This window comes from Psittacula echo, assembly GCF_963264785.1.
Source record: "Psittacula echo genome assembly, chromosome: 19".
Classification (NCBI taxonomy): Eukaryota; Metazoa; Chordata; class Aves; order Psittaciformes; family Psittacidae; genus Psittacula; species Psittacula echo.
In genome coordinates this window covers 1,897,146-1,911,227 of record NC_137755.1, presented here as the reverse complement: position 1 = coordinate 1,911,227, position 14,082 = coordinate 1,897,146, and the positions used below count along the sequence as shown (strand labels likewise).

The 14,082-nt window shown below is 57.3% G+C and overlaps 2 protein-coding genes across 2 annotated transcripts; one reads left to right on the top strand and one right to left on the bottom strand.

The window, feature by feature from the left end:
- Nucleotides 1-11: 11 nt before the first annotated feature.
- LOC308228525 (type 1 phosphatidylinositol 4,5-bisphosphate 4-phosphatase-like) lies at nt 12-5,100 on the top strand (the record flags this gene model as incomplete). The annotated part of the gene is made up of 7 exons (XM_080631907.1): nt 12-192; nt 333-538; nt 1,212-1,318; nt 1,900-2,005; nt 3,202-3,254; nt 3,332-3,422; nt 4,242-5,100. 7 exons carry the CDS (start codon nt 12-14, stop codon nt 4,383-4,385), a joined length of 888 nt encoding a protein of 295 aa, XP_080488033.1. The 3' UTR covers nt 4,386-5,100.
- Nucleotides 5,101-6,471: 1,371 nt separating this feature from the next.
- Nucleotides 6,472-14,050, bottom strand: APEX1 (apurinic/apyrimidinic endodeoxyribonuclease 1; the record flags this gene model as incomplete). Its single annotated transcript, XM_080631906.1, has 5 exons — nt 13,948-14,050; nt 13,384-13,464; nt 11,523-11,683; nt 9,047-9,239; nt 6,472-6,986 (listed from the first exon to the last, which is right to left on the bottom strand). The coding sequence occupies exons 2-5, from the start codon at nt 13,427-13,429 to the stop codon at nt 6,472-6,474; spliced, it is 915 nt and encodes a 304-aa protein (XP_080488032.1). The 5' UTR covers nt 13,430-13,464; nt 13,948-14,050.
- Nucleotides 14,051-14,082: the final 32 nt, after the last annotated feature.

The following is a 14,082-nucleotide window of genomic DNA, read 5'->3' as shown; positions in this document are numbered from 1 at the left end:
CGCGCTGGCCAATGGGAAGCGGGGGTCGGAGGGATGGTGGGGCTGGGACGCAGGGCGTCGGCCACGTGACGGGGGAGGGCCAATCAGAGGCCGAGGGGCGCGGCCGCGGCATCATGGCGGACGGGGAGCGCTCGCCGCTGTTACCGGTGGAACCGGGGCCGGGCCCGGGGCTGGGGGGGTTCGCGGGGGGGGGTGAGTGCGCGAAGGGGGCGGGGCCTAAGGGGGGTGGGGGGGAAACGGGGGTGGAGAGGGGAGGGGATGGAAGGGAAGGGGGCGGGGCCGAGCGCTGTTCCCATTGGTGTCTCCTCCCCCCCCCCCGTGCCCCTTTTCAGGTGAGGCCCCGCCCCCTTACTCGCCATTGGTCAGCCCGGAAGGAGGCGGAGGAGGAGGAGGAGGCGGAAGCGGAAGTGAGGTCGGAGCCGGCGGGGTGGGGGGCGCGGGCCCGTCGGTCACGTGCCGCGTGTGCCAGCGGCCAATCAGCGTGGAGGGGAAGGGGCACCAGCACGTGGTCAAGTGCGGCGCGTGCGGGGAGGCCACGGTGAGCGGGGGGGGGGGGAGGGGGGGCGGGGCCAATGGGGAGGGGGCGGGGCTAAACCATGGCGCCCGCTATGGGAGGGTGAAGGGGGCGTGGCTTCGCCATATATGGTATGAAGGGGGTGTGTCTAAACCATGGCGCCCCCTAGGGGAGGGAGCGGGAAAGGGGGCGTGGCTTAACCGACGCGCCTTTTATGGTATGGAGGGGGTGTGGCTCCACAATGGCGCCTTATAAGGTATGAAGGGGGCGTGGCTTCACTATGGCGCCCCCTATGGGAGGGAGGGGGAGAGCCGGCGTGGCTTAACCATATATGGCATGAAGGGGGCGTGGCTTCACAATGGCGCCTTATAAGGTATGAAGGGGGCGTGGCTTCACTATGGCGCCCCCTATGGGAGGGAGGGGGAAGGGGGCGTGGCCTCAAGGGGGTGGGGCTTACCCTTGGCTCCTTATATGGTATGAAGGGGGCGTGGCTAAACCATGGCGCCCCCCTATGGGACGGGGCAGAGGGTTGCGTGGCTTCACCATACATGGTGGGAAGGGGGCGTGGCGTCACCATGGCGCCCCCTATGGGAGGGAGGGGGGAAGGGGGCGTGGCTTAACCATATATGGCATGAAGGGGGGGCGTGGCTTCACAATGGCTCCTGCGCCTAAGCCCCGCCCCCTGGCCTGCCCTCAGCCAATCAGGACGGCCCCCGCGGGGAAGAAGTACGTGAGGTGCCCCTGCAACTGCCTGCTGGTCTGCAGCGGGGCTGCCCAGCGCATTGCCTGCCCCCGGCCGTACTGGTACGTGGGGGCTATGGGGCTCTATGGGGTCTCTATGGGTCCCTATGGGTCTCTAATGGTCCCTATGGGTCTCTTTGGGTCTCTATGGGGTCTCTATGGGGTCTCTATGGGTCTCTATGGGTCTCTATGGGTCCCTATGGGTCTCTATGGGTCTCTATGTGGTCTCTATGGGTCCCTATGGGTCCCTATGGGTCTCTATGGGGTCTCTATGGGTCCCTATGAGGTCTCTATGGGTCCCTATGGGGTCTCTCTCTATGGGTCCCTATGGGGTCTCTATGGGTCTCTATGGGTCCCTATGGGGTCTCTATGGGTCCCTATGGGGTCTCTATGGGTCCTTATGGGGTCTCTATGGGTCCCTATGAGGTCTCTATGGGTCCCTATGGGGTCTCTATGGGTCCCTATGGGGTCTCTATGGGGTCTCTATGGGTCTCTATGGGTCCCTATGGGGTCTCTATGGGTCCCTATGGGGTCTCTATGGGTCTCTATGGGTCCCTATGAGGTCTCTATGGGTCCCTATGGGGTCTCTATGGGTCCCTATGGGGTCTCTATGGGTCCCTATGGGTCTCTATGGGTCCCCGCAGCAAGCGCATCATCAACCTGGGCCCGGTGCAGGCCGGAGCCGCCAGCCCGGAGCCGCCAGCAGGGGGCGTGCGCGTGGCCTGCGGGCACTGCGGGGGGCCCTTCCTGGTGAGAGCGCCCCCTGGCGGTGGGGAGGACACAGGCCCACGTGGTGGGGGGGGTGATATAACGCCTATAAGGAGGTCCCAGCCCCATTGATGTGGGTCCCAGCCCCCTATATACAGGTCCCAGCCCCATAGAAGTGGGTCCAGATTATTATATATGGGTCCTAGCCCCTATATATGGGTTAGAGCTGTCTACGTAGGGTCCAGCCCCATAGATGTGAGTCCCAGCCCCATAGATGGGACTCCCAGCCCCTATATATCGACCCCAGGCCCATAAATCTGGATTCCAGCATGCTATGTATGGGTCCCAGGCCCGTATATATATGGGTCCCAGGCCCGTATATATATGGCTCCTAGCCCCACATATGTGGGTCCCAGCCGCATAGCTGTGGATCCAGCCCCATAGATGTGGGTCCCAGCCCCATAGATGTGGGTCCCAGCCCCCTATATACGGGTTCCAGCCCCATAGATGTGGGTCCCAGCGCCATAGATGTGGGTCCCAGCGCCATAGATGTGGGTACCAGCCCCATAGATGTGGGTCCCAGCCCCATAGATGTGGGTACCAGCCCCAGAGATGTGGGTCCCAGCCCCATAGATGTGGGTCCCAGCCCCATAGCTGTGGGTCCCAGCCCCCTATATTTGGGTCCCAGCCCCGTAGATGTGGATCCAGCCCCATAGATGTGGGTCCCAGCCCAATAGATGTGGGTCCCAGCCCAATAGATGTGGGTCCCAGCCCCATAGATGTGGGTCCCAGCCCACTATGTATGGATCCCAGCCGCAAAGACATGGGTCCCAGCCCCCTATATATGGATACCATCCCCATAGATGTGGATCCCAGCCCCATAGATGTGTGTTCAGCCCTGTAGATGTGGGTCCCAGCCCCATAGATGTGGGTCCCAGCCCCATAGATGTGGGTCCAGCCCCATAGATGTGGGTCCCAGCCCAATAGATGTGGGTCCCAGCCCAATAGATGTGGGTCCCAGCCCAATAGATGTGGGTCCCAGCCCCCTATATATGGATACCAGCCCCCTATATTTGGGTCCCATCCCCATAGATGTGGGTCCCAGCCCCCTATATTTGGGTCCCAGCCCCGTAGATGTGGGTCCAGCCCCATAGATGTGGGTCCCAGCCCCATAGATGTGGGTCCAGCCCCATAGCTGTGGGTCCCAGCCCCATAGCTGTGGCTCCCATCTCTTGCAGTGGGCCGAGCTCTCCGACCGCGCCCTCGCCCGCTGCCCACACTGCCGCAAGGTGTAAGTGTCACGTGACCTCACAGGGCGGGGCCGAGGCTTTAGCCCCGCCCCTTTCCGATGACGTCACTGTCACGCAGGTCCGCCATTGGCCGGCGGTTGCCGCGGCGACGCTGCCTCTGCTGCCTCCTCCTGGCGCTGCTCATGGCCGGGGCGGCCGCGGGGCTGGCGGTGAGGGGCGGGGCTTAACAGGGGGGCTCGGCCAATGGCAGCGCGGCATAAAGGGGGCTCGGCCAATGGGAGCGCGGCTCGGGGAGGGGGCGTGGCCAGTGGGAGGGAGCCGCGGCCAATGGGAGAGGGGGTTTGAGGAGAGGGCGGGGCTTAAGGGAGGGAGCGTGGCCGCACTATGGCGCCCCCTAGGGTGGGGAGGGGAAAGGGGCAGGGCTTAAAGGGGCCAATGGGCGTGAAGGGGCGGGGCTTAATGGAGCCAATGGTCGTTAAGGGGCGGGGCTTAAGGGGGGCCTCAAGGGGGTGAATGGGGGCTTAAAGTGGGAGGGGCTTTAAAGGGGGCATGGCCTCAAAGGAGCCAATGGGGGTTAACGGGAGGGGCTTAATGGGGCGGGGCATAAAGGGAGCCAATGGGGTTTGAGGGGGCGGGGCTTAAGGGGGGTTAAAGGACATCAATGGGGGCTTAAAGTGGGAGAGGCTTAAAGGGGGCGTGGCCTCAAAGGAGCCAATGGGCGTTAAGGGGGCGGGGCTTATGGGGGTCCTCAGTGGGTTCGATGGAGGTGGCCAATGGGGGCGGGAAGTGGGAGGATTAAAAGGGGGCGGGGCTTAAATGGACCCAATGAGCATTAAGGGGCGGGGCTTAAGGGGGCTTCAAGGGGATCAATGGGGGCTCATAAGTGGGAGGGGCTTCAAGGGGGCGTGGCCTCAAAGGAGCCAATGGGGCTTAAGGGGAGGGTTTGAAGGGGGCGTGGCTTAAAGGGGCCAATGGGCGTTAAGGGGGGGGTGTGGCGCTGACTCGTCCCCCCGCTCTCGTCCAATCAGGTGCTGACGTGGGGGGTGTCGCGGAAGCTCCGCCCCCTGCACGCGGGTTGGGCCCTGCTGGGGGCGGGCTCCGGGGCCTGCCTGCTGCGGGCGGCCTATTGGGGCTGCGTGAGGGTGAGCCGGGCCCTGCCTGCCCGCCCCTGATTGGCCGCCGGGGTCACGTGGCGCTGGAGTCATGTGACGGGACGCCAGCTTGGGTTCGCGCTGTTAGGGCGCGGCCATGTTGGATCTAACACCGCTATGGAGGCGGCCATCTTGGAGTCACCCGCTCGTGACGGCGGCCATCTTGGACTCACGCTCCCCACCATGGAGGCGGCCATCTTGGAATCCTGCTCCCCATAGCGGCAGCCATCTTGAATCCACCCACAATGGAGGCTGCCCTCTTGGACTCACGCTCACCATAGCGGCATCAGCGTCCCCATGGAGGCAGCCATCTTGGGACCTACACCCCCATGGAGGCGGCCATCTTGGACTCACGCTCCCCATAGCGGCAGCCATCTTGAATCCACCTCCCCATGGAGACAGCCTTCCTGGACTCCCCCACTCATGACGGCGGCCATCTTGGACTCACGCTCCCCATAGCGGCAGCCATCTTGAATCCACTTCTCCATGGAGGCCGCCATCTTGGACTCACGCTCCCCCTAGCGGCAGCCATCTTGAATTCACCCCCCCCGACAGCGGCCATCTTGGACTCTCACCCCCAGTGCGGGCGGCCATCTTGGATTCACACCCCCTCCATGGCAGCCGCCATCTTGGACTCACCCTCCCCGCATGCCCCCCCCCTTCCCAGCATGCACCGGGGGGATGGGGTGGGACGGGGCCACCCCATAGAGCCCCATGGAATGACGATGGCTTTTTGAAACCCAATTTAGCCCCATTTTGGGTCAATTTGTGCCCATTTTGACCCTGTACAGACCATAATAAGCCCATTGAAAACCCACTTGGAACCATTTATAGCGGATGATGACCATGCAGAGCTTGATGGCACCCCAATAACCCTATACAGACCATAATAACTCCCTCTAAACCCAACTTAGCCCCATTTGGGGCCCATTTATGGCCATTCTGGCCCCATACAGACCATAATAACCTCATCAAACACCAATTTAGCTCCATTTATGGCCAGTTTGACCCAATATCAACCAGAATAACCGCATCAAACCCCATCACCACCCCATAACCACCCGGATACAGCCAATGTAGACCATAATAACCTCATCGAAACCCAATTTAGCCCCATTCTGGGTCAATTTGGGTCCATTTAGGGCCATTTTGACCCCATACAGACCATAATAACCCAACTTGGTCCCATTTGGGGTCCATTTCTAGCCCATAAACACTCCATAACCCAATAGAAACCCCATGCAGACCATAATAACCACGTCTAAGCCTAACTTAGCCCCACTTTGGGTCCATTTATGCCCCAATTCCCCCCCATAAACCTTTAGAGACCCACTATAGACTATAATAAACCCACCTAACCCCAACTTAGGCCCATTTATGACCTATAACCCTCCCCATAGGCACCCCATAATGACCCATAACCACCCCATAACAACCCATAACCACTTATACCTCATTTAACCCCAGACAGACCATAATAACTCCACTGAAACCCTATTTTAGCTCCATTTATGACCCATAATGACCCATAACCACCCCATAACCCTAACACAGACCATATTAACCCCCTCTAAACCCCCTTTACCCCCATTTGCACCCCATAACACCCTCATATTGACCCATAACCACCCTATAACCCCCTATAACCCCAACCCAGACCATAATAACCCCCTCTAAACCCTCTTTACCCCCATTTGCACCCCATAACACCCCCATATTGACCCATAACCACCCTATAACCCCAACCCAGACCATAATAACCCCATCTAAACCCTCTATACCCCCATTAACGCCCCATAATGACCAATAACCACCCCATAACCAGAACCCAGACCATAATAACCCGCTCTAAACCCAATTTACCCCCCTTTACACCCCATAACCCCCCCGTAATGACCCATAACCACCCCATAACCCCCTATAACCCCAACCCAGACCATAATAACCCCCTCTAAACTCTCTTTACCCCCATTTACACCCCATAACCCCCCCACAATGACCCATAACCCCCCCATAACCACCCCATAACCCCCTCTAACCCCACCCCAGACCATAATAACCCCCTCTAAACCCTCTTTACCCCCATTAACTCCCCATAACCCCTCCTTTACACAGCCAGGTAAAGCTCTACAGGGCAATGGTCGCTGCCCATCACCCTGGGCCGGATCTTGCAGTCGCAAAGGGCCTCCCGCAGGCGCTGCGAGATGAGGAAGTAATCGAGCCTCCAGCCCACGTTGCGCTCCCGCGCGCCCCCCAAGTAGGTCCAGAAGGTGTAGGCGTGGGGCAGGCCCGGGTAGAGGCAACGGAAGGCGTCGAGGAAGCCGGCGTCGAGGAGGGTGCTGAAGGCACCGCGCTCCTCGTCGGTGAAGCCCGGCGAGCGGCGGTTGGCGGCCGGGTGCCGGAGGTCGAGCTCGGTGTGGGCCACGTTCAGGTCCCCCCCCAGGGCCACGGGCTTGCGGGCGTCGAGGCGGCGCAGGAAGGCGCGGAAGGCGGCGTCGAAGCGCAGGCGCGGCTCCAGGCGCACCAGGCCCCGGCCGGCGTTGGGGACGTAGGCGCAGACCACGAAGAGGGAGGGGAACTCGGCCGTCAGGACGCGGGCCGAGGGGTCGTGCTCGGGGTCGTCTGTTGGGGGGGGGGGAGATGGGGGTGAATGGGGTGAATGGGGGGCAATGGGGGTCAATGGGAGTCAATGGGGGTGAATGGGAGTCAATGGAGATCAATGGGAGTGGAGGTCAATGGGGTCAATGGGAGTCAGTGGAGTCAACGGGAGTCAACGGAAGTCAATGGGGTCAATGGGGGTCAATGGTGGTCAATGGGAGTCAGTGGGGTCAATGGGGGTCAATGGAAGTCAATGGGGTCAATGGGGATCAATGGTAGTCAATGGGAGTCAATGCGAGTCAATGGCAGTCAATAGAGGTGAATGGGAGTCAATGGAGTCAATGGGGATCAATGGCAGTCAATGGGGTCAATGGGAGTCAATGGAGGTCAAATGGAGGTCAATGGGACTCAATGGGGTCAATGGGGATCAATGGCAGTCAATGGGGTCAATGGGAGTCAATGGAGGTCAAATGGAGGTCAATGGGACTCAATGGGGTCAATGGGGATCAATGGGGGTCAACGGGAGTGAATGGAAGTCAATGGAGATCAATGGCAGTCAATGGGGATCAATGGCGGTCAATGGGGATCAATGGCGGTCAATGGAGATCAATGGCGGTCAATGAGGATCAACGGCAGTCAATGGGATTTAATGGCCGTCAATGGGCCCCAATTGCAGTCAATGGGTCCCAGTAGCAGTCAATGGCTGTCAATGGGTGCCAATGGCAATCAATGGCTGTCAATGGGTGCCAATGGCAATCAATGGCAGTCAGTCAATGGCAGTCAATGACAGTCAATGGGTCCCAATGGCAGTCAATGGGTGTCAATGGGTCCCAATGGCAATCAACGGCAGTCAATAGCAGTCAATGGCCGTCAATGGAGGTCAATGACAGTCAATGGGTGTCAATGGCAGTCAATGGATCCCAATGGCAGTCAATGGGTGTCAATGGGTGTCAATGGCAGTCAATGGCAGTCAATAGCAGTCAATGGCCGTCAATGGAGGTCAATGACAGTCAATGGGTGTCAACGGCAGTCAATGGATCCCAATGGCAGTCAATGGGTGTCAATGGGTGTCAATGGCAGTCAATGGCAGTCAATGGGTGTCAATGGCAGTCAATGGCAGTCAATGGCAGTCAATGGGTGTCAATGGGTGTCAATGGCAGTCAATGGGTGTCAATGGGTGTCAATGGCAGTCAATGGCAGTCAATGGCAGTCAATGGGTGTCAATGGCAGTCAATGGCAGTCAATGGCAGTCAATGCGTGTCAATGGGTGTCCATGGCAGTCAATGGGTGTCAATGGGTGTCAATGGGTGTCAATGGCAGTCAATGGGTGTCAATGGGTGTCAATGGGTGTCAATGGCAGTCAATGGGTGTCAATGGCAGTCAATGGCAGTCAATGGGTGTCAATGGGTGTCAATGGCAGTCAATGGGTGTCAATGGGTGTCAATGGGTGTCAATGGCAGTCAATGGCAGTCAATGGCAGTCAATGGGTGTCAATGGCAGTCAATGGCAGTCAATGGGTGTCAATGGGTGTCAATGGGTGTCAATGGGTGTCAATGGCAGTCAATGGCAGTCAATGGGTGTCAATGGGTGTCAATGGCAGTCAATGGCAGTCAATGGCAGTCAATGGGTGTCAATGGGTGTCAATGGCAGTCAATGGCAGTCAATGGCAGTCAATGGGTGTCAATGGCAGTCAATGGCAGTCAATGGGTGTCAATGGGTGTCAATGGCAGTCAATGGCAGTCAATGGCAGTCAATGGGTGTCAATGGCAGTCAATGGCAGTCAATGGGTGTCAATGGGTGTCAATGGCAGTCAATGGCAGTCAATGGGTGTCAATGGGTGTCAATGGGTGTCAATGGCAGTCAATGGCAGTCAATGGGTGTCAATGGCAGTCAATGGCAGTCAATGGGTGTCAATGGCAGTCAATGGCAGTCAATGGGTGTCAGTGGCAGTCAATGGCAGTCAATGGCAGTCAATGGCAGTCAATGGGTGTCAATGGGTGTCAATGGCAGTCAATGGGAGTCAATGGCAGTCAATGGCAGTCAATGGCAGTCAATGGCAGTCAATGGGCCCCCGCAGCGCTCACCGATGCCATAGGTGACGCGCAGCGGCTCCTGCCGGCACAGCAGCCCCACGCCGCTGTAGCCGGGGCGCCCCTCGGGGCTGGCCCAGTACTGGTGGGGCAGGGCCCGCAGCTCCCGCACCTCGGCCGGCACCGACCCGGCCCCACACTTGGTCTCCTGCAGGCACAGCACGTCCGGGGCCTGCTCCTGCACCCACTGTGGGACACCCAAAATCAGGGGGTTCACCCCAACATGGGTGGTTTTCACCCAAAACGGGTGGTTTTCACCCCAAAATAACTCTGTTTAACCCCCCAAATGAGTATTTTTCACCCCAAAACAGGCGTTTTCACAAGAAAACAGGCAGTTTTCACCCCAAAATGGGGGTTTTAACCCCAAAATGGGAGTTTTTCACCCAAAATGGGTGTTGCTAACCCCAAAATGCCTGGTTTTCACCCCAAAATAAGTGTTTTTCACCCCAAAATAACTGGTTTTCACCCCAACATGGGTGGTTTTCGCCCCAAAATGGGCATTTTTCACCCCAAACGACTTGGTTTTAACCTCAAAATGGGAGTTTTTCACCCAAAATGAGTGTTGCAAACCTCAAAATGCGTGTTTTCATTCAAAAATTGGTGGTTTTACCCCAATTGGGTGGTTTTTCACCCCAAAATGAGTGGTTTTCACCCCAAAATTGGCATTTCCACCCCAAAATGAGCAGCATTCACAACCAAACGGGTGCTTCCAGATACAATAATCCAAGATTTTCCCCCCAAATCCCAGTGTTTTCCCAGAAAATCCCCATTTCCCCCCCAAAATCCCCATTTTCCCTGAAAATCCCCATTTTCCCACCAAAATTCCCCATTTTTTCTCTCTTAATCTGATTTTTCCACCCAAAACACCGATTTTCCCCCAAAATACCCTTTTCCCACCAAAATTCCTCATTTTTCCTCCCAAAATCTCATTTTCCCACCCAAATTCCTTATTTTCCCCCCGAAATTCCCCATTTCCTCCCCAAAATCCCCATTTCCCCTCCCAAATTCCCATTTCCCCCCCAAAAGCCCCATTTCCCCCCAAAAGCCCCATTTTCCCACCCGAATTCCCCATTTTTCCTCCCAAAATCTCATTTTTCCACCCAAAACAGCGATTTTTCACCCAAATCCCCCTTTTCCCACCCAAATTCCTAATTTTTCCTCCCAAAATCTCATTTTCCCACCCAAATTCCCCCTTTTCCCCCAAATTCCCCATTTCCCCCCAAAATCCCCATTTCCCCCGAAATTTCCCATTTCCCACCCAAATTCCCCATTTTTTCTCCCAAAATCTCGTTTTTCCTCCCAAAATCCCCCTTTTTCCCCCAAATTCCCCATTCTCCCCCCAAAATCCCCATTTCCCACCCGAATTCCCCATTTTTTCTCCCAAAATCTCGTTTTTTCCACCCAAACCACAGATTTTTCCCCAAAATCCCCATTTCCCCACCCAAAATCTCATTTTCCCAAATTCCCCATTTTCCCACTCAAATTCCCCCATTTCCCACCCAAAATCCCCTTTTTCCTCCCAAAATCTCATTTTCCCACCAAAATCCCCCTTTTTTCCCCAAATTCCCAATTTTTCCTCCCAAAATCCCCCTTTTTCCCCCAAATTCCCCATTTTCCCCCAAAACCCCATTTCCCCATCCAAATTCACCCCTTTTCCCCCCAATATCCCCATTTCCCCTCCCAAATTCCCATTTTCCCACTCAAAATCCCCCTTTTTTCCCCAAATTCCTCATTTCTCCTCCCAAAATCGCATTTTCCCACTCAAAATCCCCATTTCCCCCCAAAACCCCCATTTCCCACCCAAATTCCCCATTTTTTCCCCAAAATCTCATTTTCCCACCCAAAATCCCCTTTTTTCCCCAAATTCCCAATTTTTCCTTCCAAAATCCCCCTTTTTCCCCAAATTCCCCATTTCCCCCACAAATTCCCCATTTCCCCCCTAAAATCCCCCTTTTTTCTCCAAAACCCCCCATTTCCCACCCAAATTCCCCATTTTTTCCCCAAAATCTCATTTTCCCAGCCAAAATCCTCTTTTTTCCCCAAATTCCAAATTTCCCCCCAAAAAATCCCCTTTTTTCCCCAAATTCCCAATTTTTCCTTCCAAAATCCCCCTTTTTTCCCCAAATTCCCAATTTTTCCTCCCAAAATCCCCCTTTTTTCCCCAAATTCCCAATTTTTCCTCCCAAAATCCCCCTTTTTTCCCCAAATCCCCCTTTTTTCCTCCAAAATCCCCATTTTCCCACCCAAAATTCCCCTTTTTTCCCCAAATTCCCCATTTTTTCCCTAAATTCCGAATTTTTCCTCCCAAAATCCCCCTTTTTTCCCCCAAAATCCCCATTTTCCCAACCAAAATTCCCCTTTTTTCCCCAAATTCCCCATTTTTTCCCCAAATTCCCAATTTTTCCTCCCGAATTCCCCCTTTTTCCCCCCAAACCCCCCATTTTGCCACCCAAAATCCCCCTTTCCCCACCTGCAGCCCCCCCTTGCGCAGCCAGGCCCGCAGCCCGGCCACGTTCCAGGAGACGAGGCGCAGCCGCGCGCGCTGCCCGCTCGGAGCCACGTCCTGCACCGGCGTCTCCTCCGGCAGCGGCACCGCCGCCTCCCGGCTCCGCTTGGCCCCGCCGCCGTTCCCTGCCGGAGCGGGAGCCATTGGCACCCATTGGGAGCACCCATTGGGACCCATTGGGAGCACCCATTGGAATCCATTGGCACCCATTGGGAGCACCCATTGGGATCCATTGGGACCCCTTGTGAGCACCCATTGGGATCCATTGGGAGCACCCATTGGAATCCATTGGCACCCATTGGGAGCACCCATTGGGATCCATTGGGACCCCTTGTGAGCACCCATTGGGATCCATTGGGAGCACCCATTGGGACCCATTGGGAAGCGCTGGGATCCATTGGGACCCATTGGGAGCACCCATTGGGATCCATTGTGAGCACCCATTGGGATCCATTGTGAGCACCCATTGGGACCCATTGTGAGCACCCATTGGGACCCATTGTGAGCACCCATTGGGACCCATTGGGAGCACTCATCGGGACCCATTGGGAGCACCCATTGGGACCCATTGTGAGCACCCATTGGGACCCATTGGGAGCACCCATTGGGACCCATTGGGAGCACTCATCGGGACCCATTGGGAGCACCCATTGGGACCCATTGGCACCCAGTGTGAGCACCCATTGGGATCCATTGGGACCCATTGTGAGCACCCATTGGGACCCATTGTGAGCACCCATTGGGACCCATTGTGAGCACCCATTGGGATCCATTGGGAGCACCCATTGTGAGCACCCACTGGGATCCATTGGGAAGAACTGGGATCCATTGGGACCCATTGTGAGCACCCATTGGGACCCATTGTGAGCACCCATTAGGATCCATTGGGACCCATTGTGAGCACCCATTGGGACCCATTGTGAGCACCCATTGGGATCCATTGGGAAGCGCTGGGATCCATTGGGACCCATTGTGAGCACCCATTGGGACCCCTTGTGAGCACCCATTGGGACCCCTTGTGAGTACTCATTGGGATCCATTGGGACCATTGTGAGCACCCATTAGGATCCATTGGGACCCATTGTGAGCACCCATTGGGACCCATTGTGAGCACCCATTGGGATCCATTGGGAAGCGCTGGGATCCATTGGGAGCCATTGTGAGCACCCATTGGGATCCATTGGGACCCATTGTGAGCACCCATTGGAATGCGCTGGGACCCATTCTGAGCACCCATTGGGATGCACTGGGATCCATTGAAAGCCATTCAGATCCACTGAAACCCATTGCGACGCATTGGGATCTATTGGGATGCTCTGGGATCCATTGAAGCCCTATGGAATGCGCTGGGATCCATTGGGAGCCACTTTGAGGACCCTTTGGGATCCACTGAAAGCCATTGGAATGCATTGGGATCCACTGAAACCCATTGGGATACAGTGGGACCCATGGGATGCATTGGGATCCATTAAACCCATTGGGATCCATTGAAACCCATTGGGACCCATAGGATGGACTGGTATCCATTAAACCCACTGGGATCCATTGAGACCCATGGGGATCTATTGAAACACATTAGGATTAATGGGATGCGCTGGGACCCATTGGAACCCATTGGGATCTATTGTAACCCATTAGGATCCATTGGGATGCGCTGGGACTCATTGGCATGCATTGGGACCCACTGGGATCCATTGAAACCCATTGGGACCCCTTGGGGCCCATTGGGATCCATTGAAGCCCATTGAGATCCATTGGGACCCATTGGGACGCGCGGGGACGCGCCAGGACCGGCGCCGCAGCGCCCCCTGCCGGCCGCACTCACCGGCCTCCTCTCCCGCCGGCGCCTCCTTTTTGGCGCGCTTCGGCATCGCTCAGGCCACGCCCCCGGCTTCAGGCCACGCCCCTTCTGGCGGGAAAGCGGCATCAGCGCAGACCCCCTCCCCCCCCCCCGGCAGCAGCCAATCAGCGCGCTCCGCGCATGGAGCCCTCCCAGCCAATCAGCTCCCGGCTGGGTTCGAATCGCCCAATCAGGGCCCGGGAAACGGCCAATCAGGGCCCGCCGCGGCCACGCGGCTGCCGAACCGGCGCCAAGCGGAAGCACCCCAGGAGGGAACCGGGGCCAATCGGAAGCAGCCGAGGAGCGAACCGGGACCAATCAGCGCCCGGCGTTATCATCCCCCCCACCCCCCCCTTCCTCGTAGCCAATCAGCGCTCGCCCGTTACCCCCCTCCGGAGCCAATCAGCGCCCGTTAAACCGCCTCCCCATCACCCCCCCATCACCCCCCCCACGTGTCCCGCAGCCAATCAGCGCCTCCCGTTAACGCGCCCCCCCCCCCCCCGTGGCTGCAGCCAATCAGCGCTCGCTTCCCCCCCCCATCCCCGTTACCCCGCAGCCAATCAGCGCGCGCCGCTCCCCTCAACCGGAGCCAATCAGCGGCGGCGCTCGGAGGGTTCCGCGTGAGCGGCGGCGGCGGCGGCGGGACGGGAACCGGAAGCGCTGTGACGTCACGGAAGGGGCGTG